The 14157-nt window shown below is 37.6% G+C and overlaps 1 protein-coding gene across 5 annotated transcripts in view; it reads right to left on the bottom strand.

Annotated features, from left to right (window-relative positions):
• The window catches only part of EMB2820 (Cytidine/deoxycytidylate deaminase family protein), a 47132-nt gene that overhangs the window by 17201 nt on the left and 15774 nt on the right, over positions 1 to 14157 (bottom strand). For all 5 annotated transcript variants that reach the window (XM_088946337.1, XM_088946338.1, XM_088946340.1 and 2 more), the window contains exon 6: positions 10939 to 11021. In XM_088946337.1, coding sequence (XP_088802463.1) covers positions 10939 to 11021 — 83 coding nt within the window. The remainder of the gene's footprint in view (positions 1 to 10938; positions 11022 to 14157) is intronic.

Genomic DNA, 14157 nt, shown 5'->3' on the forward strand with positions numbered 1-14157 from the left:
ATCCAATTAGTGTTTTAAAGTTTCCTATTGGCTGGAATGTTTTTGTGTTTTTTCATAAGTTGCAACTATGGTTAATTGGTGAATAGGCTGTTGGCTGACATGCTTTATGTGTATAAGATTGGATACCTAGTGGAAATTATTGGAAGAAACTTTCTGAATTGTTCTTGTATTAGACGGTGTATGCCCTTAGCTCCAATCAAATTGATATACATAAACATTTATGAATAATATTAGTACATTATTGTTTTATGATCACATTTGGTATGTTTTTTGTGAATTACTCCTTAAACTGGACACTTATAGGACTGGTGTTAGTTTAGAATCTTCTCAACCATTGGATAGACTTGGAGAGTTTATCCTGACAAGACTGACATTGATGTATTGCCGAATTGGTGGAGTAGCTTCTTTCAGCTGCTAGGGTTAGACCCCAAGCACAACTAGTGGGTGTTTGGAAGAAACACTAAACCTAGATCAATTTCCAATTATCCCTAGACCTTGGAGATAGATGGGCAAAACTAGAAAGTTGCACTTAACCATAGATTTGATTATGAAATTGCACTAGGTTTTGGATTGAATTGTCTAATATGCCAACCAGTGAGATCCATCAAGGGTCAAATATCTGGGCATGTTAGGACAGTGTAGGAAATTACATGAGTGGGTAATCATAGTGATAGGATTGGCCCCTTTGTTAGACAAAGTGAATATCAGGGTTTATACTTTCTCTAATGGAAACTTAAGCTTCCAACAATGGATTTCAACTGTATTTGAAATCTAATTTACAAAATGTATTTATATGCTACATTACTAGTTTATGAAAAATGTCTGTGAAAGATTTTAATCCCAAATCCATCTGAGCAGAGAGTGTGACACTATGAATAGTGTTTTGATGATTATGTGCCAAGAGGTTAGGTGTAAGAGACCATTACAAGGTTGATTACCTGGTGGGCTTCCTCTTACATAAGTTCACTATCCTTGGGTCTTCATAGGGTGGTTGAATCCAAGGATCATTAACATGTAAATATTGGGCCCAACTAAGCCCAAAATGATTGGGTCAAGGGTTCACTACCCGTAAACAGTGAATTCTGCCTAACCTCTTCTAGAGGTGGGGCCAAACCCTTACAGACTTGTGTGAGATCTTTGTGGGTCCCATGCTAATTGGGTCAAGGGTTCACTGCCCTTGGGCAATGAATTCGGCCTAACCTCTTCCAAAGGTGGGGCCAAACCCTTATGGATTTGTGTGAGACCTTTGTGGGTCCCATGCCATACAACATTCAGGCCTATATGGCCTTGCAATGCATAGGAAAGTGAGCCATTAAAGAAAATAGGTCTAAGGCCCATTACTAATATGATTTAGTTAAGTAGGCACATGACAAGTTGTCATGTGACATGGGTAAATTTGGGTCATGGATATGGGTATAGAGCACCCATTCTTCTAATAAAATAGAGTTTATCTATAAGGATGAATACTCCAAATCAGATTTGGATTCAGCTCTTAGTAGGACTAGGAGAGTACTCTATATAAGGGAAGAGAGGGATGGGTGTAGCAAGGCATTCTCTCTCTCTCTCTCCCGTCGCTCCCATAAAAACCTAATTTGTTCCAGCCCTATTAGGGACTGATTTCTTTTAGTTCCTAACTGGATTCAGCTCTTAATAGGACTAGACATTCTCTCTCTCTCCCATCACTCCCATACTGCTTCATTGATCCCAACATGTTGGAGGTTCAAAGTGCAAAAACTGCGTTGTTGAATCGGCTTCACTTCACTATTGCGCATCTATAGAAAGAGGCCAGTTTGAGTTTGAAATTAGGCATGAACTACTACTTCGGGAGCTGTGTTTATGGACTCCGTATTAGGTATGATCAGAAATTAATTTGGATTTCGAACCTGGTCTGATTCAATGCAAGATTGATCCCGAAATTTCAGATTTCAAAATCACAGGGAAATCAATTCCCTATTGGGTTAGAAAAAATTTTTTAATTCGGCCAGCCACCAAATCTGGTTCGGCCATGTCTAATCTGACTTCTAAACCTTCCAACATTCTTGGTGATAATGGCATCCCCTAGTAGTGAAAATGCGAAATTAAGTCAGTGTGTAGTAGCATAGCCAGACTTTATGGCTATCCAAATGACCTCGGTCAAACTGAATGGTGCAAATTACATACATTGACCAAAATCCGTGGGAGTACACTTAACTGCTAGGGGTAAACTAAAGTATATTAGAGATAAGAAACCTGATCCAAAGACTGCAGAGTACAGTGAATGGGTACAAGAGAATGTGCAAATCCTGACTTGCCTTCGGAATAGCAAGGAAACCCATATTAGCATAAACTTGCTATTACTTGACACAGATTTTGGATAGTGGTGAGATACCTAAACTATCAAAGGTTTTCTCCAAAGTTAGGAGGGTTTCTAACCCACAGATTGACAATTCTCCCCTACTTGAAAAATCTGCTCTAGCCACAATTAGAGGTGGTAGAGGTGGTGGCATACAAGGTAGAGGTGGCAATGTAAGAAGTGGTGATCGTGGAATGATAGGTGGTCGTGCAAGTGGTACAGATAGCAGTGCTGTTAGGGGCTGAGCTTTTGGAGGACATGGCTTAGTGCATGAGTGCAACTATTGTGGATGTGAATGACACACTGTCTACAATGGCTAATCATGCTTCTGTTGGAAACTATCATGGTGTCACTAGTGATGAATCATTTGCCTTACGTACTAGGAAAGGAAAGGAGATGGTATCCATAACACATGAAAAGTATGAGAAACTTCGCCTATCGTGTTCTTCTAGCAACAATACTAACTTTGCTAAATCAAATACAACTTGTCTTGCATGTTGCATCTTCTAAAACTTGGCTTATAGACTCTGGAGCCTATAAGTTACTCTGGGCATCCAGACTCGTTCGCTTCTTTATTTCCTCCCTCCTCATCCCTAACAGTTACTCTAGTTGATGGTATTACATCTGTAGTTACAGCCCAACAGGTACCAGTAATTCTAATTTATCTTTTGTGTTATATGTTCCTAAATTTCTGTTTAGTGTATTATCTGTCAATAAGCTTACCAGGATCTCATAATTAGGAAGATAATTGGTAGCAAGCATGAAACTAAAGGATTACCATACAGATGGTGGTGGTTCGCAGAAGCCAGAAAGCCTTCTATACGACACTTTCACCTCTACAATGGCGCTGTCAATTGGGCCACCCATCTCTTCCCGTGCTCAAGAAGCTAGTTCCAAGTTTGGTGTCCATTAAAGAGTTGTAGTATGAGTTGTGTCAATTGAGTAAACACTGTAGAGTGTTAATTGTTCCAAGATGACTTGGAGTCCATGCTGCATTGAGTCGTATAAGGGGTTTAAGTATTTTGTTATATTCATCAATGATTACTCAAAGATGTCTTGACTTAATTTAATGAAATCTCATTCAGAATTATTTAATATATTTTTCTCATTCTATGCTGAAACTGAAAACTAATTAGTGTTTCCATCAAAATGTTTCGTTCTAACAATGCAAAGGAATACTTTCACGACTTTTTTCAATTATCCTTTGCCTCTTGTATTATCCACCAATCTTGTTCTAACACACCACAACAAATGGTGTGGCTTAACAGAAAAATAGTCATTTACTTGATACTACTTGGCCCCTTCTCATTCAAATGTTGGCTCCCAAAATTTATTGGAGTGGTGTTGTCCTTACTTTGCGGTTCTTTATTAGTCGTATGCCCTTTATGGTTCTCAATGGTGAGTCCCCCTTCTCTCTTTTGTTCATCGTCTTGGTGCTAGGATGGTTAAACTTTTTATTCTCATGCTTACAAATGTGTCTTTTTGGGAAGGGGTGAGCATGGATTGGCTCGGTTCAATTGCAAGGAAAAACTTGGAACCTACCCTATAGGGCTGGCTCTAGGTTTGGAACCAGAACCTACCCTGTCAAGATTAGTTCCAAGGTCGATTTTGGCCATGGCAATTCCAAGATCGGTTCTAGGTTCAACCCATGGAATCTGTTCTATATAAAAAAATAATGATGATGATGATGATAATAATAATAGTAATAATAATAACAATAATAATAATAATAATGATAATAATAATAATAATAATATCACAATCATAAAATGTTTAAACTTGATTTTTAATAACGATAATGCATAGTTCAAAACTTATATTACCTTAATTGATTAGGTTGATTAAATTGAATAATTTAATTTGTAGACCATCATAATATATTAATATATAGTTCAAAACTTATTATGACTTAATTTTGTAAATATTACCTTTTACATTACTTATTATACATATTAGTTATTAATGAAGAAAAGTTATCAATTCACTTAAGTAGCCCAATGATCAAGTGAGACCATGGTCTTTGTAACCATGAGTACTTGAGTTCAAATTTTCACATCTTCAAAATATTTTGGGATTTATTTTCAGGCAAGTTCAGACCAAGGCTGGTTCTGCAAGTTGGTTCAGGAAGGGTAAAACCCTGGACCCGGAAAATGGACTAGGTGGGGGTTGGTTCCAAGAATTTGGAACCAGACCCTACTCAGTAACATATTGGGTAGGGTGGGTTTGAGGCTGATTCAAGGTTTTGTCCCATTCGATTTTGGGAAGAACCTACTCATGTGTTCGCCCCTATTTGTGGGGTATTTTCATACCTAGAAAGGACACAAATGTTATAGTCCCACTCTTTGTCAGTCCTTTGTTCTTCTAGATGTGTCCTTTGAAAACGTTCCCTTCTTCACTACAGTTGAGTCTTCTTCGCCTCCACCCATTCCTCTTCCTGTTCCTACTACAAAGGTCTCTTTATTGACTTCTACTATGCTGGCACCTACACAACCACCAGTTCACAGAGTCTATACTCCGAGACCACAAAGAATTTTTACACCAGCTCCGGCTTCTCCTGAGCCATCAATGCTTTCACTGTCAACAGATCCATCTAAGTTACACTTGCTATTGCTCTTTGGAAAAGTAATCATAGTTGTACAAAACATCCCCTCTCTCGTTATGTCTTTTGCTCATTTGTCTCCTTCACATAACATTTTGTGCCTCTCCTTTCTTCTCTGTCTCTTCCCAAGTCTCTACAGGAAGCTCTTGTTTCTCCTTAATAGGACGAGGTGATGGATGAGGAATCTCATGCTCTTCAGTCTAATCATACTTGGAATCTCACTCCTCTATGGCTCTACCTCCTAGTAAGAAGGCAATTGGATGTCAATGGGTTTATGTATTTAAGCATTGGTCTAATGGAAGTGTGTTGAGGCATAAGGTGAGGTTGGTGGCAAGGGGATATACACAAACTTTGGGTATTGAGTACACTAATACCTTCTCCCCAGTTACCCAAGTGGGGTCTTTTCAGTGTCATCTCTCTAGCTGCACATTTTGATTGGTTGTTTCAGTTAGATGTGAAGAATGCCTTCCTTTATGGTGATCTTCAGGAAGAAGTTTATATGAAGCAACCTCCTAGGTATGTTGCTTAGGGGGAGGTAGGAAAAGTATGAAAATGAGGAAGGCAATTTATGGGCTAAAACAATTACCACGAGCCTAGTTTAGTTGATTCAGCAGTTTAGATTACGACAGTGTAGTGTGGATCATTCTATCTTCGGCAAAGATATTTCATCTACAAAAATATTTCATCTGGAAAGATTATAATAGCCATGTATGTTGATGATATCATCACTACAGGGTGTGACACACAGGGAATCAAGGATTTAAAACAATTTCAAGCAGCAACAATTTCAAACCAAAGACTTCGGAGACAAGACACCTGAAATATTTTCTGGGTATTGAAGTAAGAGGGTCGATGTTTGGAATCACCCTTTCACAAAGGAAATGTGTGGCTTACTGGAAGAAATAGGATTACTAGGAGCAAAGCTAATGGATACTCCTATTGATTCAAATGTTAAGATATCTGATATTGAAGGGGAGTTCCTAGATGACCCTAGCAAGTATAGGAGGTTAGTGGGAAAGCTTATCTTACCATTTCAAAGCCAGATAACTCTTTCAATGTAGGAGTGGAGTCAGTTCATGGCTTCACGCAAAACCCAAGGACAAGTCACTGGGAAGATCTTATTGGGGTTCTCTACCATTTCAAGGGTGTTCTAGGTCAAGGGTTGTTATATAAAGAAGGGGGAGAACTGTCTCTAGAAAGATATATAGATGCAAACTGGGCAGGCTCAGTTACTCATAGAAAACCTACAACTAGTTATTGCACCTTTTTATAGCTGGAAATTTGGTCACTTAGAAAACCAAAATCCAAGGACAAGTCATTCGGAAGGTCTTATTAGGGTTCTCTACTATTTGAAGGGTGTTCTAGGTCAAGGGTTGTAAATAAGGGGAAAGAACTGTCTCTAGAAGGATATATAGATGCAGACTGGGCAGGCTCAGTTACTAATAGAAAACCCACAACTAGTTATTGCACCTTTTTATAGCTGGAAATTTGGTCACTTGGAAAACCAAAAAGTAGAGGGTGGTGGCTAGAAGCAGTCATGAAGTAGAATATAGAGCCATGGCACACATGACTTGTGAGTTGATTTAATTGAAGCAGCTACTACATGAAATTGGTGTGAAGATTCCCATTCCTATCAAATTACACCTTATGTTAAGTTGGAAAATCAACTTGTTGACTTGTTCATGAAAGGTTTAAATCGGGCTCAAATGAAATAAATATGTAACAAGTTGGAGCTTTACGACATATATGCTCCAACTTGAGGGGGACTGTTAGAAGTTAGCTTATATTTCTGTTATTACTTTAGAGTCAACAGTTGGGGACCCTATTCTTTTATTTGTTTTTTTTTTTTTATGAATGAATTCCTATTCTTTTATTTGTTCTATTAATATTTAATAGGGTATTTATGCAATCTTGCTCATTATTATCGGATTAATAAAATAGAGCGGCAGTTGAGATCACTTGTACGATCTCTTCCGTTATTCACATCCCTAGTTTTTCTTCTCTACTCTCTACTTTCTCCTCTCTTCTTCTCTATTCTCTCTATTTTCAGACCTGTTTTTTCTTATTTTTGTCATTAATTAAGAACATATTAGGTCTGTTCACAACCTCCAAGGGAAGTTATCAACCTTTTTTTGATAGGAAGTTGTCAACTTTCCTTATCCATTCAAAATAATCTTACAGTCCCCGTCAATAATTAGGTCTGTCCATCTTGCAATGGCACTAATTTTTGGCCTTGTAAGAGGGTTAGGATTTCTGTCTTGAGCGAATTACAATGCCCCACTCAGTGTTTTAATAGCCCAAGGTGCATGAAAAAGTGCAAGGGCCTTTTTTGTCCTGAGTAGAGGTGATCAAGGTTTGAAATGTCGATGTCGGTCATCCAAATATAAGAAACATGTCAGAAATGTCGGAGATATTGTAAAAATTATAAATATGGTGGAAACATTGTAAAATATGCAAAATATAGAATGGTATTTTATGAAACGATAAAAGAAGCATAGGCACACCGTTTTAAGTTATTATCTTATTCCAAATCATTAAACAAAGCTAAGAAACTAAGGTCATAGACAAAAGAGTATGTTTCGAAGTTGCCCCGTAAACCTTAAGATTCAGAGCTTCTTGATAAAATGAGTTAAAGCAAAATTTAAACTCATAGAAAATGTAAATAGTTGTAATAGATCAACCAAATAATCTATTACACAAATAAAAACTAATATTTAACTTCATATTTGAAATGAAATAATGAATATTGAGTTAGACCAAAGTGGTAACCATATAAGTTAGGTGGACAATAACTTGTTACTAAACATACCTACAATATTGTCACCAACTTATGTTATAATACCATCTCTTGTATTCCACATGGTATTTGTAGTGTTCATTGGGGAATATGTCAATTCTAGTAAAATTTCATGTTGCCACCCATGGAAGTGGAAATGAAAATATGTCATGGAAGCTATCTCTTATACTCCACAGTGTTGGTAGTGTTCATTGGGGAAATGTCAATTCCGGTAAAATTTCGTGTCCTACCCATGAAAATGGAAATATGTCGTGGAAATATTAGGGAAATTAGGGACATTTTAAACCATGGGGGTGATCATATGCCAGGCCTAGAGGGCTTAGCTTAGCACCAATTATATGGGCTTTAAGCTAAGCCTTGGCCCAACCCGGCCCGCACCCTAGTTCTAGATTGCAAGCCTAAGCCTGGCCCTACATAGGCCTGGACTGGGTTTACGAGCTTTCCAAGCCTAATGAGTAATGACTTTGGGCCCATGGCATCAAATAATAAAAACTTAAGTATAATATGTAAATGTAATGCATAAAAATTTTTCACAAGCTAAAGTTAAATTGGGCTTAGCTAGGCTTTAACCCTATGGCACAAAAAATAAGAAATGGGCCTCATTTAATTGTTAGGCTTAAATTGGTTTGGGTTACCTATCCTTTTATAGATGAAGGCAAGGCCTTCACTCCTATTCTTGAGCAATGTGGGACTTGGGACAACACTAAATAGTTGGTGCAACCATTGAGTGTTTTCCCTAAGTCTCACGTTGCTTAGAGAATGAGAATAATAAAACACATAAATATAACATATAAAACTTATTCAAAGTAAAAATGTAAAAATAAACTTGAACACAACATAGTCAAGCACTCAAAGACCTTTGGATGGGAGATAGTCCACTCAAAGGCCTCTTCCTTGACCTATACACTTTGTCAAACTTCAAAGGGGAAACAGTAAGCATTTTGGGTAATCCTGGTGCAAGTGGGGTCAATTGGAATCTGGGTTTCAAGAGGGACCTTAGGGAAAATGAATGTGCCTCTTTAATTCAATTGTTGGATCTAATAGGACAAGTTCATCTGGACCCGTCCTTGGAAGATTCTAGAATTTGGAAAAGTTCCTCAGATGGCCTCTTCTCTTGTTCCTCTTTCTTTAATGTTCTTGCCACACCTAGCAACCCGGTTGGGGAATTCCCTGTAAAAGAAATTTGGAGTAAGCCTATCCCCCAAAAAATTCAAGCCTTCTGTTGGGAAATTTTCTTGGCAAGGTTAACACGTGTGATATGCTACAGAAAAGAAGGCCTTTTGCTTGCCTTTCTCCTCACATGTGCTCCCTTTGTAAGGAAAGTGGTGAGACCTTGACACATCTATTGTTATCTTGTTCCTTTGTGCATCATATTTGGGAATCTTTTTGTCTTCTCTTTGGTTGCAGGTGGGTTGCCCCTCAAAATGTGGCAGGACTTTTCAACCAAGACTTTTTGAGGCAATCAAAGAAAAGAGGGAAGGTCATGTGAAAAGCTACAAAGGCAGCTATTTTTGGGTGATATGGGAAGAAAGGAATAACAGAATATTCTTGGATAAGAGTAGAATAATGGAGGAGGTAATTGACACAATCAAAGTTAAATTAGCTCATTGGGTAAGATCTTTGCATATTTTCCAAGATTTCTCAGTCACAAAAATTATAAGATCCTGGACAGAAGTAGCAAAATCTTCAAGAGTGAAAGAGAGAGTAAGGATGGAATGGAAACCTCCATATGATGACAGAATTAAACTGAATTTTGATGGAAGCTCATTTGGAAATCCGGGATTGTCAGGTATCGGGGGCATAACCAGAAATTCTGAAAGGAGAATATTAGCATTATTCTTTGGACCTATCGGCATGGGCAACTCTCTAAAAGCTGAGGTAATGGCATTGGTACAAGGATTGAAGATAGCCAAGCAACTAGGAATGAGGCATTTGAAGTTGAAGGGGATTCCAAGGTGATCATCTCTTGGGATAAAAACAATAGAACTTCTTCGTGGACTTTCAACAAGTGATAAGGGAAGTGAAAAAGGTTGCAAGGGAGGTAGAGGCAGAATTCAAATGGGTTAGAAGGAGTGCAAATGGGATAGCTGATTATCTTGCTAAACAAGGGGCTTTGAGTCAACAATTGTTTTGGGCTGCAATGTAAAAAGGGACAGAAATATGTAATAGTGTGGGACTTCTAGTCCCATACACAAAGTTGTAAAACTTTTTAACTTTAATTTCAAATAAAACTCTCCTTTAATGATCAAAAAAGAAAAAATTGAAAGCACACGAAACTTCAATCTCTTAATTTCCTTCCTAATCACATTACTCTAGTTCTACAAGCCACTTTGTACCAAGCCCCCAGTTCCTGAACTACATCCATCAAAGTTTAATTATAGCTTCCATACTTAGGTGGATTGGTGACATGAATGCAATAAACAAGTTTGGGGGTGGGGGTACAACCTAATCTTGTTCTGAATTGGGATCACTGCATCTTCAAGGCCAGGGTCGAATTCAACTTTTAACTTATTTCCAATAGGTATCTCTCTACCTTCCCCCATTGTGATGTGCCTGATTCAGTAGCATGATTCTCACTAATAATGAAGGAATGAAGATATTTGAATAAACTCTGCCCATGTTGACTCCATGTCATATCAGGCCCTTCTAAACAACCCCCATGTTGGCATAAAACATACCCTAAAGGTTTGAAGCAGAAATTTTCAAAAAAAAAACATTATTTATTCATTAAAATCATGGATAAAAATATAGACATTAGTACTGGATCAACTACAAAATAGAACAGACTAATAAGCTTGATGAACTTTTCAAGACAACACCCGTGGCTGATGTATTAGCATGGCAAGGTACAAATAGAACTCAGCTGTATTGGGAAAGGAGCCACCAAGTTGGGGACTAGTGGAAAGTATCAAATATGTATTTGTATCATGTTAAGGGTACAAAGGGCTAGGACTTCTTTTGGGGTACCCATACCACACTCAAACAGTTGCACATATCATTCTTTTATTTACAACTAAAATTTTTACAATTATTGATAAAAAAAACAACAAAGAAATAAATTCTCTGAACCATTGTTGCACTTGCTTGCATTTCACAACACAAGCTCAACCATGAAAACCAGTTCCATGCATTAAATGTCCATATCAGAAAATGGATAAAAGCAATTATCAGAAAACAAATGAACAAACAATTAGAGATGCTTAAGCTTACTAGGTTGGTGGATGATACGACGTTGGCCAAAGCTTGCATTGTTCCTCCCACTCTTCCTTTGACAAAGCAGCATACTTAGCTACCTGAGAGCAATTTCAATATTTATTTATACATGAGCATCCATATCATAAACCAAAAGAACCATTTATGCAGTAAAAGAAAATGCAAATAAGGCACCAAGCTATCAAAGAACAATTTTAACCTCCAAAAAAAGTACGATTAGCACAAACATGAAGTATGAACCAATCTACATAAGAGAACTGTAGACAATATATTTCAACAAACTTAGATGGGTAAAACCAAAATTTCAGCAATGAACATGATTAACAGTTAAGGAGACAAGGATTTTTTTGGTCTTTTGAGCTTTATTTGAAATTATTTAATTACATAGGAGAGCTAGGAGATTTCTTGTAATCGTTATTCCTTATATATAAGTCAATAGTTAGGTGTATGATACTCAACAGATTCACTAAACCATTTACCTAATCTAATTTTCTTTTCCTCTCTTCATTCTTAGTTTTCATCTTCATTCTCTTCTATTCTCTTTGATTAATAAGGATTACGCTATTAACACTGTAACTTCTGATCAGAGCAAAGACCCCATTGTGATTTGTGAAGAAACAGTGATTCTTGTGGAAGAAGAGAAAGTGACCCATTGTCATCGTCTAATGATGTTATCTTTTTGTTTTTTTTTTATCAGAAACACAGAACTAATTCCATTAAGATTAGAAAAAAGAATTACAACAAGAGGTTGTGAAAGAAGAAACAGCAGCTCCAGTAGAGCTGACCCATCCCGAGTATTAGAATTGAGCCCAATACAAGGATTATCTTTGTACCCTTTTCTTAGTTAAACCATCTGCCAGACTATTTGCAATTCTCCTAAGCCATTTAACTTGGACCATCATGCCTTTTGACAGCCATTTGAAGCACTGAAGTCATTCGTAGTGCCATGTCACCCCCTCCTTTTTCAGCCATTCCACAACTATTCTCAAATAACCCTCAATAATCAATCTTTCAATACCCAATTCTTTGGCCTTCTCAACCCCATAAACTGCAGCCAATAATTCTGATCTAACTACATCACCTTGCTCAGTTGGGCCTGAATATAAGGCTATTATGTTACCTTCCTCATCCCAAATGACCCCTCCAATACCTGAGTGACCCAGATTGCTCACACAACTCCCATCAAGGTTCAGTTTCTTCCAACCACAGTTTGGAAGTGACAACTCCACAAATATTTTTTGTCTCCTGGATGATGAAGCAGCTATTACATTACACCCCAAGACCTGAAAAAATCATCAACCTTAAAATCTGAAAAGAGTTTCAGAGTTTTAGCCCATTGTGCCACTCTTAATGTTATGACCTCTACTAGAGATTCCTTAATTATTTCTTTATCTTCAAAAATTATTGAGTTCCTTTCCCCCAAACTGGCCAGCTCACCGCTGCTCTAGTACATCTCCACAATATCCTGACCCTCCTTTTAGTGCAATTAAAAACTGAAGTGCTAAATAATCCTTCCAACTTGAAAGTTGTCAAGAGAGAACCATATGCAACCAAAGAAAGAAGAAAACCAATCCCAAATAAATCTTTTTTTTTTATCAATAACGTTGAAACTTTTATTCATTAAAATACTTTAGGTTACAACAATAAGTTACAAAAGAAATCAGCATAGTAAGCTGACCCAGTACAGAATTACAAATGTGCCCAAAACATATATGTTCTTTGAACCCCTTGCTTTGCTAAGCTATCTGCCAAACTGTTGGCAGATCTCCTTACCCATCCCACCTGAATTGGCATGTTCCTTGATATCCATTTAAATCTTCTGAAATCATTCTTCTTTGAAGCAATTTGGTCTTTTTCTTTGAACAAATAAATCTAACAAAGGAACAAGAGATTAAGAGATAAAAAGCAATCTCACCATTCAACTTACATAAGAAGCACCAGCTAGGGGACAAACACCAATTTGGTCTTTTTCTTTGAAGCAAGTCACAAGTATTAATACTACCATGAAACACTTCTCAACAAAAAGCATTGATTTTGGGGGGAATGGAAAACACCAAATTTCCGTAACAGGGAAAGAAGAAGAGCTGACTACAATGGAGTTAAAGAAAGACTTACAAGAGAACAAACATATAGGATTAAGGCCCCAAACCCTATTGTCCAAAACACCTTCTCCCAAAACCATTGAATTCAGCAAGCTTAGCAAATTACACACTAGGAATTTCAGACTCTCTAAGGTTCCTGTTAAAACCTAATTTCATTTCAGCCTTGAAGGATGAGAGTGCAGGCAAATAAAATCAGACACAGGTCTATCCTTAAAACTGGAAAGAGAAAAAAGTGAGGGAAAGCTCTCAATCAAAAGAATATCCCCAACCCACACATCTTCCCAAAACCTAAATTTTGACCTGAAGCCAACTCATACTTGACATGGTTGAGGAAGGCAGGAAGGATCTCATGAATAGCATTCCAAGGAGCAGCCAAAGTAGCTCTACGTAGACAACCAGCATCCCATCCATTGCTTGATATCCCATGAATGCTTGGAACAACTTTGTGCCATAATCCCTCATTTTCTTTGGGAAATCTCCAAAGCCATTTGCTCAATAAAGCCAAATTTTTCATTGGCATTACCAATCCACAAACCCCCTTCTGACTTCAATTTCACCACCTTCTTCCATGTTACCAAATGATCTTTTTTTTCCCTTCCCCTTATTTCACATAGAAAATCTCATGATTTTTTTCAATTTTCCTCACCACAGCTTGGGCCATCCTAAAAACTGACATGTAGTACACTGGAAGGTTGGCAAGGGTGGACTTGATTAGAATTAATCTCCTACCCAATGAAAAATAGTTCCTTTCCTTTTCCACCCCGCTAATCTCTTCTCAAACCTTTCCACCACCAAGGTCCAAAAACCAGTTGATCTAGGGATGTCACCTAGAGGTGACCCTAAATATCTCAAGGGCCACTCTCCCCTCTCACAACCTAAAGATTCTACCAATGACCTCAATTCATCTCCTTCTACATTGATGCCAATTATTAAACTTTTAGACCAATTAATCCTTAAATTGGACAATCTCTAAAAAGCTTCACTACCAACTTCAAGTTTTTTTTTGATGAATAATAATAAATTTATTGATTCAGAAACAAATTTAGAGTGAGTTCATACATCATCCCAGCGAGAGGCGCGAGCTGCAGCCCCTCCTTGAAACTTACAAGTAAAC

This window comes from Nelumbo lutea, chromosome 5, assembly GCF_056320005.1.
Source record: "Nelumbo lutea isolate HS-2025 chromosome 5, American lotus-T2T, whole genome shotgun sequence".
NCBI lineage: Eukaryota > Viridiplantae > Streptophyta > Magnoliopsida > Proteales > Nelumbonaceae > Nelumbo > Nelumbo lutea.